Source organism: Myiozetetes cayanensis, unplaced genomic scaffold, assembly GCF_022539395.1.
Source record: "Myiozetetes cayanensis isolate MyiCay16 unplaced genomic scaffold, myiCay2020 scf13, whole genome shotgun sequence".
Classification (NCBI taxonomy): domain Eukaryota; kingdom Metazoa; phylum Chordata; class Aves; order Passeriformes; family Tyrannidae; genus Myiozetetes; species Myiozetetes cayanensis.
The window spans coordinates 2,800,193-2,818,532 of NW_026086937.1; the positions used below are offsets into that span (position 1 = coordinate 2,800,193).

At 38.7% G+C, this 18,340-nt stretch overlaps 1 protein-coding gene across 1 annotated transcript; it reads right to left on the reverse strand.

Moving 5' to 3' along the window:
• Nucleotides 1-1,018: 1,018 nt before the first annotated feature.
• DAW1 (dynein assembly factor with WD repeats 1) lies at nucleotides 1,019-17,296 on the reverse strand. Its single transcript, XM_050308142.1, has 13 exons — nucleotides 17,224-17,296; nucleotides 15,704-15,776; nucleotides 14,460-14,604; nucleotides 11,339-11,397; nucleotides 10,558-10,680; nucleotides 8,927-9,026; nucleotides 7,066-7,173; nucleotides 6,267-6,373; nucleotides 5,286-5,388; nucleotides 4,785-4,899; nucleotides 3,640-3,716; nucleotides 2,031-2,193; nucleotides 1,019-1,648 (listed from the first exon to the last, which is right to left on the reverse strand). Exons 1-13 carry the CDS (start codon nucleotides 17,261-17,263, stop codon nucleotides 1,614-1,616), a joined length of 1,248 nt encoding a protein of 415 aa, XP_050164099.1. The 5' UTR covers nucleotides 17,264-17,296; the 3' UTR covers nucleotides 1,019-1,613.
• Nucleotides 17,297-18,340: the final 1,044 nt, after the last annotated feature.

An 18,340-nucleotide genomic window follows, 5' to 3' on the forward strand; every position in this document is an offset into this window, starting at 1 on the left:
GCAATTTCAAAGCAACACAGAATGGCACTGCCCTTCCTGCCCCTTTCAATTCCAAATTACTGAGATACACTTTTGATATCCCAAGGTTTTCTCCAAGACAACAGGAAACACCACAGGCATTACAGTAACATCTATATCAGCCACTTTTCCTACTGGGAAAGGTTTAATTTTAAATTATCTGCAGCACACTGCTTGGTTCTCCCACAACACAGCAGCACTTGAAATAACCAGGATATCTGCCAAGTGATGACAGGCACTTCTGTTCCTTCATTTACACACAAAGACATTGGCAAGAACTCAGGCAGTCACAACACATCAGCACTAGAAACGTCCTATTAAATTTAACAACACTTTGAAGTCAAGTCTATAACCACACAGAGACATAGAATATAAACAAAGTACCTCCAAGTCCACTCTCTGCTGTGCACTTCCTTTCTTCTCGGAGCCAAAACACAGAGTTTGCAGACTCTTACACTCTCTGCCTCCTCTTCCAAGTCTGCTGGAAGAGACCACTCGGTTTTGCTCCTTCACCACTCCCCTACAAAGAGCACCTGCAGTTCCAGGTGCTCTGTCACGATGTGTGATGAGCTCTGCACAGGTGAAGCCCTTTGCCAATTGCTGGCACGAGGTAAGCCTGGGGAAGAGCTCATTGTGGGCTGCTAAACAACCTGCAGGAGTTTCTCGTCCGCTTTTCAGTTTATGTGATAATCCTTGGCTTCAAATCTTTGGTAGGGAGAGTTTCTTCATGCTGAACTTCATGTCTGGGCCACAATTCAAAGCTGGAGTGACTGCTGATAAAAGTTTTCTTTTATCTCAGGTCAAAATGGGAGAATGAGGGCTGAGCAGAAAGGAGTGGAATGAATGGAAAGCTGTGGGCAAGTATGAGTGGGGATTTTAACTACAGGACACCTGCAATAAGTTGATGGCAATGAGGTTCCCAAATGGTTGCTGGTTTTCTCCAGAAATATTAATGGGACATTGTATTGCAAGTAGCAAAACTGGCATTTTAACTCAGTATTTTATTACACACCAAAAAAATAATAATACAAGAGTACTCCAAGCAAGCGTACACCAACACTCCTTTCACACCTGAGAGTATTACAATGCTGTATTTCTTTTTTGTTAGAAAGGTTACAAGTTAAAATTACACATGAAGAAATGGAGCCATCCTACTGCATTCATACTAATCATGATTTCTCTCAGGTGACTGAGATAACAGACCACACTCTTCTGGTGCTCAGGGAAGAGTTAACATAGCACAAACTGAAATGCAAGAAACTATTCCATTGCTGTCTAGAGAAACTGTAGAGCCTCCATCCTTGGAGATTTCAACACCATGTCAGTCCCAGGCAGCCTGCTTGGTTGGCAGGGTGCTGAGTAGAGCAGGGGTGTTGTTCTAGAAGATCTCCAGTGGTCCCTTCCAGCTTCTGTGATTTCATGATTGCATATCTAACAGACTTCTAAGTCAAACCTATCAAATCTCGGTAACTGTTCTACTTCGGCAGAAAGTGAACAAAGAGAGTAAAAGAAAACAGAACTTCAAAGACTGAGTTTATTGTCTCTGAAACTCATAAAGTAGTCAGGTACCAAACTGCATCCTTCCTTCTCTTCAGTCAGTGCCATATGCAACAGGAGTTATCCTTGCTCCCTGTAACAGACACACATTGGGAAGGAATCATTTATCTGTATCACACAGTCTGTATATTTTTGTTATCACCTAAATCAACAGCATACCCAGAATGCTGAGGAACCACATAAATATTTTCCTGTCCATAACTGGCAACAGGGCAGCAAGGTCTAGAGCAATATTTTCAGCTGAGATCAGCCTGCATCTCATATTTTGGTTGTTCAATCAAATGACTGAAGCAACCTGACTATTCATGTCTTTTCCTGCTCCTCGGACTTTTTTTTTCTGGAATGCAGGAAATCTGACCAGAGTTCAGTTTTCAGGCTATGTTTTTTTCACATAACAAGATTTCAAATGTCTCTAAAAAAAATTTAATATATATATATTGGAATATATTAGTTACCTGTAATAATTGTATCCCCTTTATAGTTGAAAGCACAGGAGAATATTTCATCAGTATGACCTTCTAATATCTGAAGGCAGTGTCCAGTAGAAGCGTCCCAGAGTCGAGCTGTTTTATCAGAACTGGCTGTCAGTATAAGATTTCCTTTAGGGTTGAAACATACCTTTAAAAAATACAGAAATGAGTTTTGTTACTTAGCAAGTGGATGTGCCCAGAGAAAGAAGTGTATGTAGTTATTAAAAGATGAAAATACAAGCAGACATTCTTGAATTCAGTTTTTCAACTAAAATTACATATAGTATTCCACTAGAATCCCACTGGCAAACTTCTCTGGTTGAAAACTTTGTGGATTTACAAAGGTCTATAAACAATGACCATGCTATAGGATCAAAACTTCAGAATACCAAGCCCCAAAATCACAACTGATCCACAACTGTAGCAACTTTATTGAAATATTATCATTATTCCAATGTAAAATGTATACATATTTTATAGAGTTCTACATTAAATAACACACGTCTCTATAGTATCAGAATTTGCACTGAAGGCAATTCATTTTATAGTTTGTCTTCATATTTGTTAAACTTTCATTGCCAAAATTGCATGCACTTCCAGATAATCAGGTATATTTTTCTAGCACTACCCAGACAATACCAGCTCATTATATATTGCAAAATTGCTTGATCACGGAAGGCAAAATGTCTGTTCCCCAGAAATCCAACTTCCAAGTATAACCTTCCCAAGTGGTCACAGCTACACAGAATATCTGCAGAAATACATGGACTTTTCAACACGCTCCCAGATGAGCACATTCTCACTTCCAGCAAGGAAATCCTGCTGGCTCTGAGGACGATGATGGAAGCTGGCTTTAACTCATTCACATGTCAGCAGGTGTCCCGACTGTACCCAGTGGATCTACACTGAGTGTGAAATGCTGCAGTGACTATGGTAAATGAGGAAATACCAGCCTTTCTAAACTGAATATTCTCTCAGCAGAGTGATTATAAGAGACAAAACAATCAAATAAAAGAATGTGAGTTCTGTTCACTAAGAACCACCCTAGTTTCAAAACACAAATAATTCAGTTTCAAAATATATCCAAAAAAAAGCAGCACAGACTTAGCTTTCTAGCTTTGAAGCTAGTGAGAACTATCCATTTGAAAGAATAATGAAAAGTTGCAAGTAATAAAGAACAAAGTTTGAAAAATATGTACAGTGTTGGAAGCAACTAAATGTATTTGGAACAGAACTTTGGTGTTCAAAGTTGAGCCAGATAAGACTTCCAGCAAAGCACACGAGCACACCCCTCATGACCAAGTGATTTTTGAAACAGTCCTTTAAGCACTTTTGAAAATAAGACTCTCCATGTCTTTATCCACATAAATATTTTTTGCTGTTCCATAAATCAGATGTGCAGAGAAAGCCATTGACTGATAGCTTTTAGCCAAAAGGAATGTTCTTTCAGTAAAGATAACTTCTTAGCCAGACCTCTCAATTTTGAACATTAATTATTATATCCCCACATGCTTTAACAGTATTTCTGTGTCATGGACTGGGTGTCAAACATAGTCAAATAAAAAAAAAAAGGTGCAAGCCACAGACAACTTACCTTGGAAATTTCACCTCCATGACCTTCTAGCTTTGCAATGCACTTTTTTGTTTGTGCATCATAGACTCTTGCTGATCCTGTTGCAGTAAATGGGGAGCCAGATGTGACTGTTATGCTTAAGCATGCATTTCAATAAGAACATTTCAATGAGGTCAGAAGGAACTCATCCTCAGGTTTCATTTCAAAAGAAATAGAAGGCAATCTTCACAGAGCTTCCTCCAAGGGTAAAGTCTATTAAAAAGGATCTGTAATCTGTTTGGAATAGCCTGACTTTCTTTCCTGACCAGAAATGGATTCTCCTGGAAAACTTCTAAAATGCAAATACAAATGTCCACATAGAACACAGACTACTGAAGTCTGCAGTTTCAGAAAGCATGTACACTGTATCTAGAAAGCTTTCATTATATTTCAGATACTCTTGTTATTGAATAAGCCATTCATTATACTTAATAAGCTATTGATTAAATTTCAGGACACTTCTTACATTGTCTTTCGCCTAAGTATAGCAACTACAGCAAAACATATCCAAAATAATGCCCCCCACTCAGTCTGGTATAATTTTTTCAGAGATGCAAATCTAAGCCCTTATATATGTAAAAATAATATGGTATTGTCATTATGCATTGTAATAGAAATAACTGAGCAGGTAAATAGAAAAAAACCTCTTTATTGCAATTCCTAAAAAATAATGAGCATGTAAAACTTTTGCATACCAATAACAACCCAAAATTTCTTCTTTCACTGCCTCTGTATTGTGCATTCTCTTCCTGTGCATTTGGAAAGCGTGGTAGTAAATCCACCAGTAAAATTCCAACTATTTTCATTTAAGCCTAAATTTGAGCCATAAAAATCAACTCCCTCAAAAGCTATTTACCTGCACATTTAAAACTTATTTCCAGCCACAAGTGAAATATTTCCCTCCAAGCTTGAAGTTAAAGCGGACAGACACACCGAGTTGATTAAAGTATGAAAATAAGAACATTTTCACTGGAGAAAACTGCTTAAGGTTAATGCCAAACTTTCTGTAATACAACAAACATTGCTTGACCTGTAGTTCTGAATCAAATACTCCTCTTCCACCAAGCTACACTGACAGCCAAACCCCTGCCCCAGGATTCTCGCAGCAGCCCGCTCAGCGCACTCACCGTCGGCAGAGGCCGTCGCAATGCGCTGGCCGGTGAAATCAAAGCAGACATCCAGCACCTCATCCCTGTGACCTGCCAGAGTCGCCAGATGTGTCCCAGTCGCAGCATTCCACAGCTGCACAGATAAACAGGGGGGATTGTTTTGCTTACTTTGACTAATTTACTCGATAGATACCCAGTTGTTTGATAAAGCAGCATATAGAGGCCCATTCTGATATCTGGCATGTATTAACAAGAAAACTGGATATAAATCAATAAAGAGTCACTTTAGTGACACTTTTTTTAGTTTAATAAAGTCCTATATATTTTTTTATTTCAGTCTATTGATTAAACAAGACTTAACTGGACTCCACTGAAATGCATAAGCATATAGGTTTTACATTCAGTTGTAATTTTTTAATTAATTACATGTACTAGTCTAAAATAATGCTATTTTATTTAAAATATATATATTTTTTATATGCCAAGGAGCTGTATTCAGTAGATACTCAACATACTCACCATGCATGTCTTGTCCATTGATCCGGTGACAATGAGGGAACAGTCCCAGTTGAACTGGGCACTGCTGATCTCTCCTCGGTGACCTATCAAAGTATGTACCTTCCTACAGGAAAAAAAAAAAGGTAATTTACATTTATAGTGTCTATTTTGATAAATATATAGAAATTATTAGTAAGTCTATAAAATGTTACAGTTAAGGTGCACGTCTTCACCATTTTATCCATTAAAGCAATTAAATGGAGTGGTACAGTTCATTTAGGATTCTTCCACTACATCAGTTCCATTTTCTGCCTTTGATAAAGAGAGGCAGTAAGGAATAAAATGGAAGAGTCCTCCCTTCTCTTTCAAAACTACTTTACTGAATGTATTTCCAATGAAATGCAAGACTTGCCAGTATCAGAGATGAATTCCTTGTATTCTTCTACATATACAGCAAGTTTTTCCACATTACTCTCCCATTATCCTACTTCAATGAACTGTAAACAGTACATCTTTAAAAAACTCCGTGTAATCTAAACCTTTTATAAAATCCACTGAAGATCAAATAGGACTTAATCAGGTGCTTAATGTGAGCATGTTCCCAAATAACAGGCAAATGACGGCCAAACTGAAATACGATTTCTAATCCTCATTAATCCTAAATTTCTTGCTGCACAAGACTGGCAGTACAAGTTCCATTAAATTCTTCAGCTTTATCAGAACAGAGAGGTTACAATTAGCTGCTATTGCTTCCTGAGAATTAATGGCTGATAAGGCAAGGAAGCCTAAAAAAGATTGAGATATATATGTATTATAGGATTAGCAAATTGGGTTATTATCACAATACTAATATCACTCTGTCATTAATAGAAACACGCTTTAAATAATGGATAAATTAATGACTAGGAAAACAACTAAATTAGTTTAAGTGACTGAAATGTTTTTATTCGTTGTGTAAGCTATATAAGGGTAGCTAAATTATGTTTATTAGTGCTTTAGTACCTGCCAGTGCCAACATCCCATAGTGCTACGGTATGGTCAAAGGAGCCAGTGATGATCTTATCTCCAGTGGTGTTGAAAGAGAGTGCAATAATTTCTGCTGAGTGCCCCTGGGAGGATTTTTAAAAAGGAGTATGAGAATACAGATTATGACCTCTCCATTAACATAGTTTAATATGTAGGATTTTTTCAGCAGCATAACCCTTCTATAACCCATTGATGTTTTATTTACTGTCTTGTCCAGTATATCACAATTTTGACAGGAAGACCTACCCAGCTTGGAACAGTCAATATCCCAACAGCTGCAAAAAAGCAGGCACACACACCCCTTCAGCAGGAAGCTTACTCACTGCATATTATTTAGGATTTACACAAGATAAATGCATTGAAACACCAGAGGCCAATCTAAACCCGTGGAATCCCAGCAAGCCAAGCAGAGATGCCAATCTAGAGGTAACTGGATGCCTGTCCTCTGCTGATGTTCCCAGGAAGATCCATACAGAAGTGATCACAATTTACCGTATAGCAGCATGTTTTAATGAGGGCATTCTAATCTATAGCAGGAACATCACTGAAATGAGAAAACCTGTCTTTTGATAAATAGGGCTTTTTATAAAATACCACAGCTTTCTCGTTCCTTTCAAGCTTTCTTACTCTGTTTTGTAACTGCAGTCACTGTGGGACCGTGTGGTAAAAGAAACTATGCAAGTTTTGAAACTGTTGTAATAGTTATACTGTTATTCACCTCAGCTGGAAAACCAAGAAAGTAAGGAACACCTTTAAAAACATAAGGCAAACATACTCTTAAAGTGGCTACTTCTTCTCCTTTCTCTATGTCCCATAATTTGGCAGTGGTATCCATGCTTCCAGTTGCCACCACTGTGCTCTGAAGATTAAACGATAAACATACCTGTAGAAAGAAACATTGGATAGAAAAAGTGAGAGTCTGTTTATATGTATTTTGAAAAAAAAAAAAAGGATCAAGATTAATAGTTCATGGCATACAGAAAAATTGCAGAGTTTTTCCAACAGCTCAAAATTAACTGGCAGAGAACTATGTCTTCAGTATCTATGATGCAAAAGATAAGCTTATGCAATCTTAATAAACACTTGCAAATTTTTAAACCTCCTCCTCTAACTCCAAAGAGGTTTTTATCTTCTTCTACTTCTTTCTTTTTTATTTCAAAATTCAACTTCTTTATTTCAAAATTCTCCTTGAAGTTCTCCAGTCACAGTTCAATCCTGCTGACAGTCCTCCCTAACACTATCATTTATTTGGTAGGCTCCCTCTTTAAGTTGGTTAGTTGGGGCAAAGACTCTCCAAACAGTTTTGTGAACCACAGACACACTCTGTACACTCACACTCTTACCCTCTCAGGTGTTGTTATCTATGTCATTTGCCAATGGCGTCCCCACAACATCATATTTATTTCTGAATAAGCAAGAACAAAAGCTCAACAATTTGCTTAACTCATTTTTCACATTAAAAAATCATGCAGTCATCCTCCCGTTCTCTGTAATTACTCAATATGATTGTTCTGCAAATAAAGAATGGGAGGTGCCACGAAAAAAAGGAAAACAGTAGCTCTGTTTTTTGAATACTGAATAACTGTGGACATGCCCTTGCCAGCAATGTATCAGCTGCAATAATAGCCTTTCAGAAACAGGCCTCATTCAGAGAAACACATCATTTTCTGCTGGCTGTTATCTTCTACTAATTACTTGCTGACACAACTCATAACACTCTGGGTCTAATCTAACCCCTACAGGAGTCAGAAAAAATTGAGATGCCTTTAAACATTTACCTAACTGATTTGGGGAAGCAAAATCACTGCAGCCTTTCTCAAAAGGCAAACATCTTCTCCATGGTGAAGGATAACTGTTTCACAGTATCCAGAGGATCAAAAGCACACTGAAACAAACCTCACCTTCCACCATGGTAAAAAACCATTTTCTTGTACTAGTTAAGGCCTCACAACCTACATTAAATTCCTTTTTCTTTTCCCAGAAACAATGTCCAGCAATATTTTATTGAATAGTGATTGTACAGCTATTGCTGTTGCTGATAGGGGTCCTAGTGCATTGGAAAGGAAACCAAGAATTATTAAGCTTAAACTGTTTAAATTTCATAGATCTCTGACATTTCAGCATCCCACATATTCCCAATTAACACAGTTTAAATTTCAGAAATTCATTCTTTGTGACTCCACTTGGTTCTGTACAGGAAGTTCAGATCTATGTGTGAAAGACAAGACAAGCAATGATGTTCTTCTGTATTTAGTTCTGCAAATGTGAGAGGCAATGCAAGATAGCTAGAAAAAAGTGTGATATGTAATCGAGCAATAAATATGTACAATACACTGAAAAATCCAAATGCTATGGTATTTTTCAATGTTTTAACATTTAGCAATCGAGGGGAAATTGGAACAAAGTAAAAGTAAAAATATTTATATGTTTCTAGATATATGATGGTTCATTCTCTCTCTTCAGAACTATCAGACTATCTTCTCTTGCAAGGCAGAAATGTTAATATCTGACTGTGTGAATGGATGGAGCAGAATAGCTGTGCTTTCCAGCAGGAGCTCATGGGGAGCTGGAACCCACAATCACCAACCATAGTTTGAGGAAACATAAAGGAATAAGAAATATCCAGCACTACTCACTATTTCTGCACTATGCCCTCTGAAAGTATGATAACATTTTCCTGTTTCCGTGCTCCACAGTCTGCAGGTCTTATCAAAAGATCCAGTGGCAATCTTGTCACTAAATGGAAAAAAAATCCCATCATTTCCAGGTAGAAAAAACCTCTGACTCCAAAGAGCAGAACTCACAGAAACAATACCCAGCCACTGAAGCTTGCACGCCCTGCCACACCACAAGATTCTGCAGCAGAATTAGAGTTTCTAAGAGAGCCACTGTGCTTATCTGTGAGCACAGAAGTGTTCATAACTACCCTACTTTAGGGATGATGTTACCTGCTGCACTTGCAGGTGCATTATAAACTTATGTGATTTCATCAGATAACAGCTCTGTTATCAACCATTATAGACTCCCTGTGTAAGCAGTTTACCCAGATTTCAGAGGTCAAACTCCACTCCCACTGAAATCAGTGGAAGTGGTATGACCACCTGCAGTTGGAGCAGGACTGAACTGAAGTATCCAGAAAATGTAGCCAGGGACACTGCATCAAAACCTAAAGATTAGTAGGAAAAAAACCCTCTTTTTAAAACGACTCTTTAATGTAAAAGTAGTTCAAGGTTCTGATCAGATTCTCTTGTGTCTATCTTGTTTCTCCCACTTTTACCATCTAATTATTGATTTTTGCACAGATTTTTGTCATTAGTTTCTCCAAGGTATATAAAAGATTTTCATTAATGGGTTTTTTTTTTAAAGTGAAGAATAACATCAGAATATAAGACATTGACAAAGCAGGTTTTCCTTTTCATATCAAAGAAGGAGATGAAGCTTCAAACAGTGTAAGAACAAGTCTTTAACATTTATTTCCTGACGTTAACTGTGTATTGCTTAACTGATAAACAGGACACCTGACAGCAAAAGAAGTAACAGGATTTATTAGAGAAATAGGAATTAATTTATCTTTCTTGCAGAGAAACAAAATTATTTTCTCACACATGATAGCTTCCCCAGGAAGCAAATGACAATGAAACTTCAGTAGCTAACATGTAATTCCCTTCACCTAACAGGTGGCAATCCCAGCCTAGGGCAAAGTTATTAGTGCACAGATTCATATTTGACATTCACACAGCGGCCCCCTGTGGATTTTACAAATATTACTCAACAGCTGGGGACTTCTAAGTTATGCCCTAAATAATAATGAATGTGTAATGTCAAATGGAGAAATCCACTTCTGTTGTGACAGAAATGTTCCTTCTCCTGAAGCAACACAGATTGTCATGAATACTTATATCTCACATCACACACAATTATGTGGAGGCAGAAAGAATGATCAACCTTCAGAACACAATCATGTAGGTATTACTGAAATGAATCTGTGCTTCAATATAATAAACTGACTTATATATATATATTTCAAGACTGAATACGTAATCATATTTGTGGTTAGAACATCTAAATTTTATTTTAAAAAATTATAGCAGAAAACATGTTTGAATGTACAAATAAACTGGTGTCTTCCTGCAGTGATTAGCTATAGCTGAACTTTACAAATTCAGAAGTTGAACTCTTTCAATTTGAAATAGTCTGTTTTACGTTAGAGTATTAGCAAAACAACGTGGTTAGCAATTATGAGGTATCTCAGAGGAAATGTATTTACCCATAAGGATTATTGAAAGCTATTGCATAGACGACGTTTTTGTGTCCCTCCAGCGTACGAAGCTCTTCTCCTGATGCTGTATCCCAGAGTTTGCAGGTTCTGTCATAGCTCCCAGTGATGAAGCTAAAGCAAAGAGAAATTAAATTCTGAATACAGTAAATATCTTACTGGTCCTGATGCACAGCCAGATGAGTTATTTTCACAGATTTCAGTTAGCACCGTCTCAGATCCTAAATCTCTTTCTTTCAGAAATACAGATTAATAACCATAGAGGTTCTTTTCTTCTTTTAAAAACATATTATTCCTAACAACACCTTTCTTCTAATCTTGGATGTATTTCAACTAGAAAGCAAGCTGCTGCTTTCGAGACATGAAGTAAAAAATGGTAAGACGTATGTCCACAGGGAAATCAATGAACATGAAAGTTACACTGTCACTACAGTGAAAGTCCCAACTGAGTTTATGTCAAAGACTCATTTAGCTTCTAGCAATACATAGTTTATTGCCATAAAGGTGTTTCTGACTATAACGTGCTAATTATCAACAAACAATCACCTTGCTGCACAAATTGAATCTCTCATGCCATTTTTTTGCATCTCCCATTATTCCTCCCACAGAGGCCTGAACTATAATCCCCAGCTGTGCCTGAAGCTGCTTATGAGCAGCACAGCTGAATTCTTTTTTGCAGCAAGAGGAGAGCACTGAAGTTCCCTTCCCATTTAATTTACAAATACAAAACTGCAATTAGTGATTGTGTATTTTGACTTTGAAAACAACTCACCGGGAACCAGATTTGTTGAACGCTACATTAGTCAGTGGCAAGAGATGCGTTCTAAGCACCTGAAACAGAAGTGGGGCAGAGAGGGCAAAAAAACATTTGATGCCAACAAAATTTAAAAATTGCTCAAAATATTCAGCAATTTTTTTCTCCTTCTGCTGTAAGACTACCAGTTACAGATGTTATACATTAATCCCTGAATAAAAAATTCCCTTTGTGTTATCAGGTTATCAATTAAAATATTATACACTATTTATTTAAAATTATTTCAAAGTTACATTTTACTTGAATTAACTGCCCATGCTTGATTTTAATTCATCTTCTCTGAGACCAGCAAAGTAACCCTAGACCAGAGATGAACAGGTAAAACAAATGAGTGAGGTGACCATGCCTGCTGGGATCACTGGTGAAAGAAATCCTAATATTAAGACTAATATTGTCTTATAAAGTGAATCAAGAAATCCAACTGAATTGAGCATTTGAGTCTTTTAGGATAGGAGCTACTTCTAGCTAGCATATGATTTTTCTATAAAAACCAGGAGGAACATACATAAACTGCATCTATGTCCTATGAGATTATGACAAGACATGAGAAACCATAACAAAGACACTTGGCAAGACAAAATGTGAAGAGAGCATTTCAAGTTTAATGTCTACCTGTGCTGTGTAGGTTATGGAGGTCACTGTTGTCTAAGTTATTTCTAAGGTCCTTTAAACAGTGTATATATGTTTCATGGAAATGATTCTATGGCCACAATAATACATACTAAAGTTTATTAAACGTAGGTGAAAATAGTTTCAGACACTGCCAGTGGAAGTCAGCAGGTCATGATACTATAAAAAGGATCAAAAAACCGTACAATCTGGTTGGTGTTTGAATAAACTGGCTACAGAGTACAGTAAACAGCAAACAGTACAACAAAGTTTGCATTTGAACAATTCCCTGCCCTCTGCTCAAGTCTAAAGTATCATAAAATCATAAACGGGGAAATCACAGCACTTGCTGCCAGGGAAGTAAAGGGATGTTACAAACACCTCAGTGGCTCACGAGATCTCTTCTGTAGGGTAAGAATGAAGAAGAATTGATTTATGAGCAATGCCATTTAATCACTGACATATTACCAGAGCTTCAACTTATAGTCCTTATCTCAAGTTTTCCAAGCTGCCTGTCTCCAAAAGGAAAATGAAAGAGGCTCATTGATCTTCTGCTCAGAAGAGAAGGGACTGATCAAAACGGAAATAAAAATGGTCAAGTGAAGGACTGAGAGAGAGAGAGAAACAGAAAATGTATTTTATGTTACAGAAACAATAATTTCTCTTCTCTTGAGAAAATAACATAAGTTGTACTTTCAGCTACAGCAGTGGGAGTGATCAACTAAGATGTGGAAATGACAAAAATATTTTGATTTTTAAAAACAGCCACAGTATACAAATATCTGCACATGAGAATGGATAATTACGGAAATTTGTGGAAATTTGATCCGTGACATCTTTAGGACTCCATGCAGGCAACTCTGAGCAAAGATATTCAAAAGTTATGAAAAAAAGGGAGGAAAAGAAGAGGGGTTTATATTTAACTTCATATCATGGGACTAATTCTGTTCTTCCAATGCCCAGTGCTGCAGTTTCTTCATTCACATAACTCTGAGCCAGGGAGAATTGCTTGTGCAAATGGTGCAGTAACAACAATATTAAAAAATTATACATCAGTTCTGCAAAATCTGCTACAGCAGGACCTAAGATAAAAATCTGCAAATCTCCAAAGCATCCCATGCTCTGTCATAGTTTAAAACCTGAGAATTGTTAGAGAAGCTGGTTTCTCTGCGGGGTACCTAACACACCACCACCACCACCACAATTACTGGAAATAACAGAAAGATGAGTTCAGACACTTGGTTCAGATTATGCTCCAGTGCAACAGGGAAAAAACCATTCATTTCCAAACAGTGCAAACACATGGAAGATTTCTGGGGGAGAAAAGAAAAAAACTCTCACTCCCACCCCACCTCAGAAGCACCCGATACTCATGTTTCACTTACACTCAAAGGTGAACAAGCATTTGAGGATTTATCAGTCTCTGTGATGAATAAACAATTTTAAAAGCTTTTGAAAAGCAAGACATTATCTCAGTTGAGATCACCCCTTAAAAGAGAACAGAAACTTCTTAAATTTAAGATGCCCTATTACACAGCACTGTTTTCAAGGTTAAATACACTTATCTTTGCAGAATTCAACCAGGTGTGTACCAGTGGTCAAAAGAACCCAAGTTATATCTAGGAACCTGTAAGAGTTTTTTAGCTGGACAAAACTTCTGCCTTTTCTCTCTCAGTTAAAGTAACAATAAACAACATAGCACTGACCAGCAATTTCTAACAGCTGCACATTGCCATCTGCTGACACAATAAAGACACAACATTTAATTATTTCAGATTGCAACGTGCAATTTAGGTTAGATATTAGGAAGAAATTGTGTACTGTTATGGGACAGATTGGATCCTGGATTTGGAGCTCTGAATGGTCTCTTTAAGCATTGTTCTTAAAAAGCTTACTTGTTTGAAATTTTTGAAGTGCTGTCTGTAAGCTGAAGATCAAACTATCAATATTCAAACAAAATAGTAATGACAGAAAGTAATGAAAGCCAGGATTAGTAGTGACAACTGCATAAAACCCCCATAACTTTCACAAAATAACAGCACAAACCCCATAATTTTCACAAAATGAAAAACAAGTAGAAAAGGGTATGAAAATACTTTGGTCCTCTCCCAGCAGCTATTTTGCTTGGGGTCTATTTACAGGTTTTGTTTAAACAAACCAGGGGTGTTGCTGGTCCATAAATTCTTATTTGACAAATAAAAGATTTATTTCTCTCCATTCAAAACACACTCTTGTGCATTAAAGCCTGTGTAAAGTTTAGGAACAGCCTTTTGGGGGAATTCCTAGCAGATAAAACCAGGCCAGACTCAGTTGCTCTGAGCAGTGCAGAGAGGATTGAAAACATTCAAGAAATCAGCCATAAAGTCCAAATTTTGCTCTCCAGCATAATATGCAGCAGTAAAAAGATACTCACAGCACCACAACTTAAATCCCCCCAAATGCTCCAAGTTGTTTTAAACATGTCTCTGACCTTAAAAAGAGAGAATTTGTGATTCTCTTTCTCCCCCAGCTTCTGCTGCAATCTTTGTACTAAAAGTATGACGTGTTCCACATAGGCAGCTGTGATGAGGGGTTCTCCTTTTCGAATTTCTTCTACTAAGGCAGTGACATCTGTGCTAATTATGAGAAAAAAAATATCATTCTGTAATGCCTTAAATCTTTCTTGGTTTTTATGCTTCCTTCCCTCTTTTACTAAAGTTGTACAGAAAAATTTAACTGTCTCAAAACTGTAGCTTGGCAAGAAATCTGCTTTTCCAAAGGATTTCCATAGAGGGTCAGACATGGGAGATGTGTGTCCCAATCTGTTACTTTTGGAATAAATAGCTAAATTAAAGTGGCATTTCATAAATTCCAAATTAATTGCCCATGAAGTAGTAACAAGATAAATTATATATAGAAATATATATATATGTTATATCTCTGTCTATGGTTTTTCAAATTTATGCCTGTTTCTCTAACTCTTAGTTATGATAACTACCATGAGTTATAGTCTATGATATCCATGGAGCTCCCAGGAAGTGGCTCACAGGCAGTCTGTGGAATTGGATCATCTCTTCCTATCATCAGATAAACTCCTGATTCCTGGCCACCAGCAGAACGAGAAACTACAGAGCTGACAATACCCAGCAGTCAAAGCACCAACATGCTCTTGAAACAAGTCCTAGGAAGAAAGCCAAGCAATTCTGATTTTATGTAAACTATTGCAATCTAAAGGGGATTTTCTGTATCAGTCCTCTAAGATCTCCATAAAGAGTACACTCTCAGTGTTTATACTCCTGTTCACCAGGCAATTTATTTCTTTAACAAAGTGCCTCCTTAGGTTTTATCTACACTACTACTCTGGAGAGCTCCAGGTAGACAAAAAATTGGCAATTTTTAAATTTGGATTTTTCATCTTGCATGTGCAGCCTACATTGTCTACTGACTTTGGCTTACATGCAAGGACTCTTCCATGTCACTGCTGGCATTAAGACAATCATGCTACCTCATGCCTTTCTGCCCAATAAACTCCACGGATTTTGGCATCTTTATTTAATGGTGCCATTTTCTGTCATCTTTCTGAAGCTCTTCCCACCAGAGCTGGATGAGCACAGCAGGTCAGGCTCTGTGTAATAGCTGACCTCAATTATGTTTAAAACATAAGTCAAAGAGAGTTGTATATGAGCATGCTGTAAAACAGTAGGGCACTGTTATCTGAAATAACATCATACTTACTCAGGTTTAAGATCCAGAAGATCTATAGGTCTGGTCTTTGACTCACCGCCTTCGACATATTCCAAAATAATTCCTTTAAACAAAAATGATAAATGGGTCATAATTAGACTTCTGGAATTTCATAACGTGTTATAGACAGCAGTGCTTCCACTTTTACTACTCCACTGACTTCAGGAGATGTATTTGCAGTTTTGGAACTGGAGGGAGGTTGGCTGTTCTAGCTGAGAGTAAGCAGAGTGATGAACAACTCTGATGTGCTTATATGATAAAAGATCCTAAACGATATTATTTATGAGCCATTTTCTATTCTGGAAATGAACCATCTCCTTTTTCCAACAACTTTTTGCATCATTTCATCGGGTGTATTTTTAAAGAAGCTGAACCGAAGATATTTGCTGGAGTTTGGTGTTCCAAGAAGCCTGGAAAACATGTTTTACAAAACCTGTTATATTTATTCCAGCATTTGCAAAGGCCTGTGTGCAGTAATGAATAAAAAAATTATAACACACTTTCCATTTCTAGGGTTGCTCTGGCACCCCTGCAACTTTCACTGAGCTCAAGTATTAAAATGTTTAACCACGTGGCTTCCTGTTTTGAAACAGTTGATTATAGGGCTCTACTCCTCCTTTGTTTTTCTGTGGGAAAGGACAATTTAGATGAATTTCTGTGTCACTCCGCATTTTAGGAAGTTCATAAGAAAAGTATTTCATTTGAAAGAAAGCTCTTATTCTAGTAGACTTCCTGAGCTGGCCATATCCATCCTGTTTCCCTTCTGAAATTTCATTGAGGCTCCTGCCCAAGCTGAGGACAAATGATGATAACAGTGGCAACACCACTTTCCAAAGCGTGGTTCTGCTCAGAAAATTCGTAAACTAAAAAAACCTAAGAATCACAGAATCAACTAGGCTAGAAAAGACCTCTGAGGTCACTGAGTCCAACCCATGGTCTGACACCACCACGAACAAACTACGAGCCTGTGAATGAACAGCAGTGCCAGGATCAACCAGATCATGTCCGGTCTTTCCTGAAACACACCCAGGGACGGTGACTGCACCATTCCAAGGTCTAATCACCCTTTCTATGAGGAAATTCCTCCTGATGTCCAACCTAAACCTCCTCTAGCACGGCTTAAGGCTGTGCCATCCTGTCACTACCTGTCTGGGAGCAGAGACCGATCCCCCTTGCCCACCACCTCCTTTCAGGGAGTCGTAGAGAGCGGCTACTTTTTTTTTTTTTCTTTTTTTTCTTTTTTTTTTGGCTAACCAGGCCTTTAAACAACAGTGTTTTGTGCCAGCTATTGTCATCACAAGAGCGCCGTTATTTTGCAGTAAATCATCAATTCCAGCCGCGATGCGCTGCTCCCAGCCCACACCTCGACTCCCTCCGGCCGCGGGGCGCGACCCGCCCGTGCCCCAGCCCCGGCCCCGGCGAGGAACCCGCACCCCCCCTCCCCTCCCCGGCCTCACGCACGACACCCAGCGGGCTCCCCAGGCGCGGGGCCAGCCCCGGAGGGTCCGCACCCGGCGGGAAGTAGCGCAGGAGGAGCCGCCGCAGCCCCATGGCCAGCCCGGCCCGGCCCGGCCCGGCCCGCGCGTCCTCCCGGCTGCCATGGCAACGGCCCGGCCCGCCCCGCCGGCCCTCCGCACCACCCCCTCCGCGGGCCGGAGAGCAAACAAATAATAACAACAAATAATGATAATAATAATAAATCAACGTAACTTTTATAAAGGTAAACCCCGGGGCTGAAGCACAAGGTTGAAAATAGGGTTCGGAATCGTTAAGGCTGGAAGAGGCCCCGTGATCGTGGAGTCCGACCGCGAGCTCGCACCGGCGTGTTCACCGCTAAGCCGCTGAAATAAAGGCAAGATAAAATACAATAAAAAATTAGTTATGCTAATAAAATTTACGTATGTTAAAAAAATGTAACTTCGCAAAATTGTAACTGCTCGAAAGAAGGTTGCTGCCCAAACTGTGGGCATTTAAGATAAAGCTAACTTACATAAACAAAAGGGACTGCCAGGGAAAGTAGGAAAGACTTCCAGCATGGAGCATTGCAAGGGAGACAGAAGAGGGGTCTTCTGTCACTGTTGGAAGGGATAAAACTTTATGTAACTACTCTATAGTAGTAAGAATAGGAGTTAGGTAACTAAATGTCTATTTAGATAAGGCAGACTTTGTAAAGAGTGTCTGTGATAGATAATTTTGAAACTCACTCCTTCAAATGTATGAAAAGCTGTTGTGTTTCTTTATTCGGTGGAATGCACGGGGAGGGCAAAAGCCCCTGCAACTCCCCGGTCGTAATAAAAGTGTGCTTGACATATAGGTCGAGGATTTCTTTGAATCACCGTGTCCCCAACTGGCACATCCACACACCTTTTGAACGCTTCCAGGGATGGCGATTCCACCAGTTCTCTGGGCCATCTGTTCCAAAGCCTCACGGCACTTTCCGTGAAGAAATTTTTCTTAATATCCAATGTAAACTTCCCCTGGCACGATTGAGGCCATCTCGTTGTCCTGTCACTTGTTACCTGGGAGAAGAGACCGACCCCCACCCGCATACAAGCTCCTTTCAGGTAACCGTGGAGAGCGATAAGGTCTCCCCTGAGCCTCCTTTTCTCTAGAGACTGAACCCCCCCC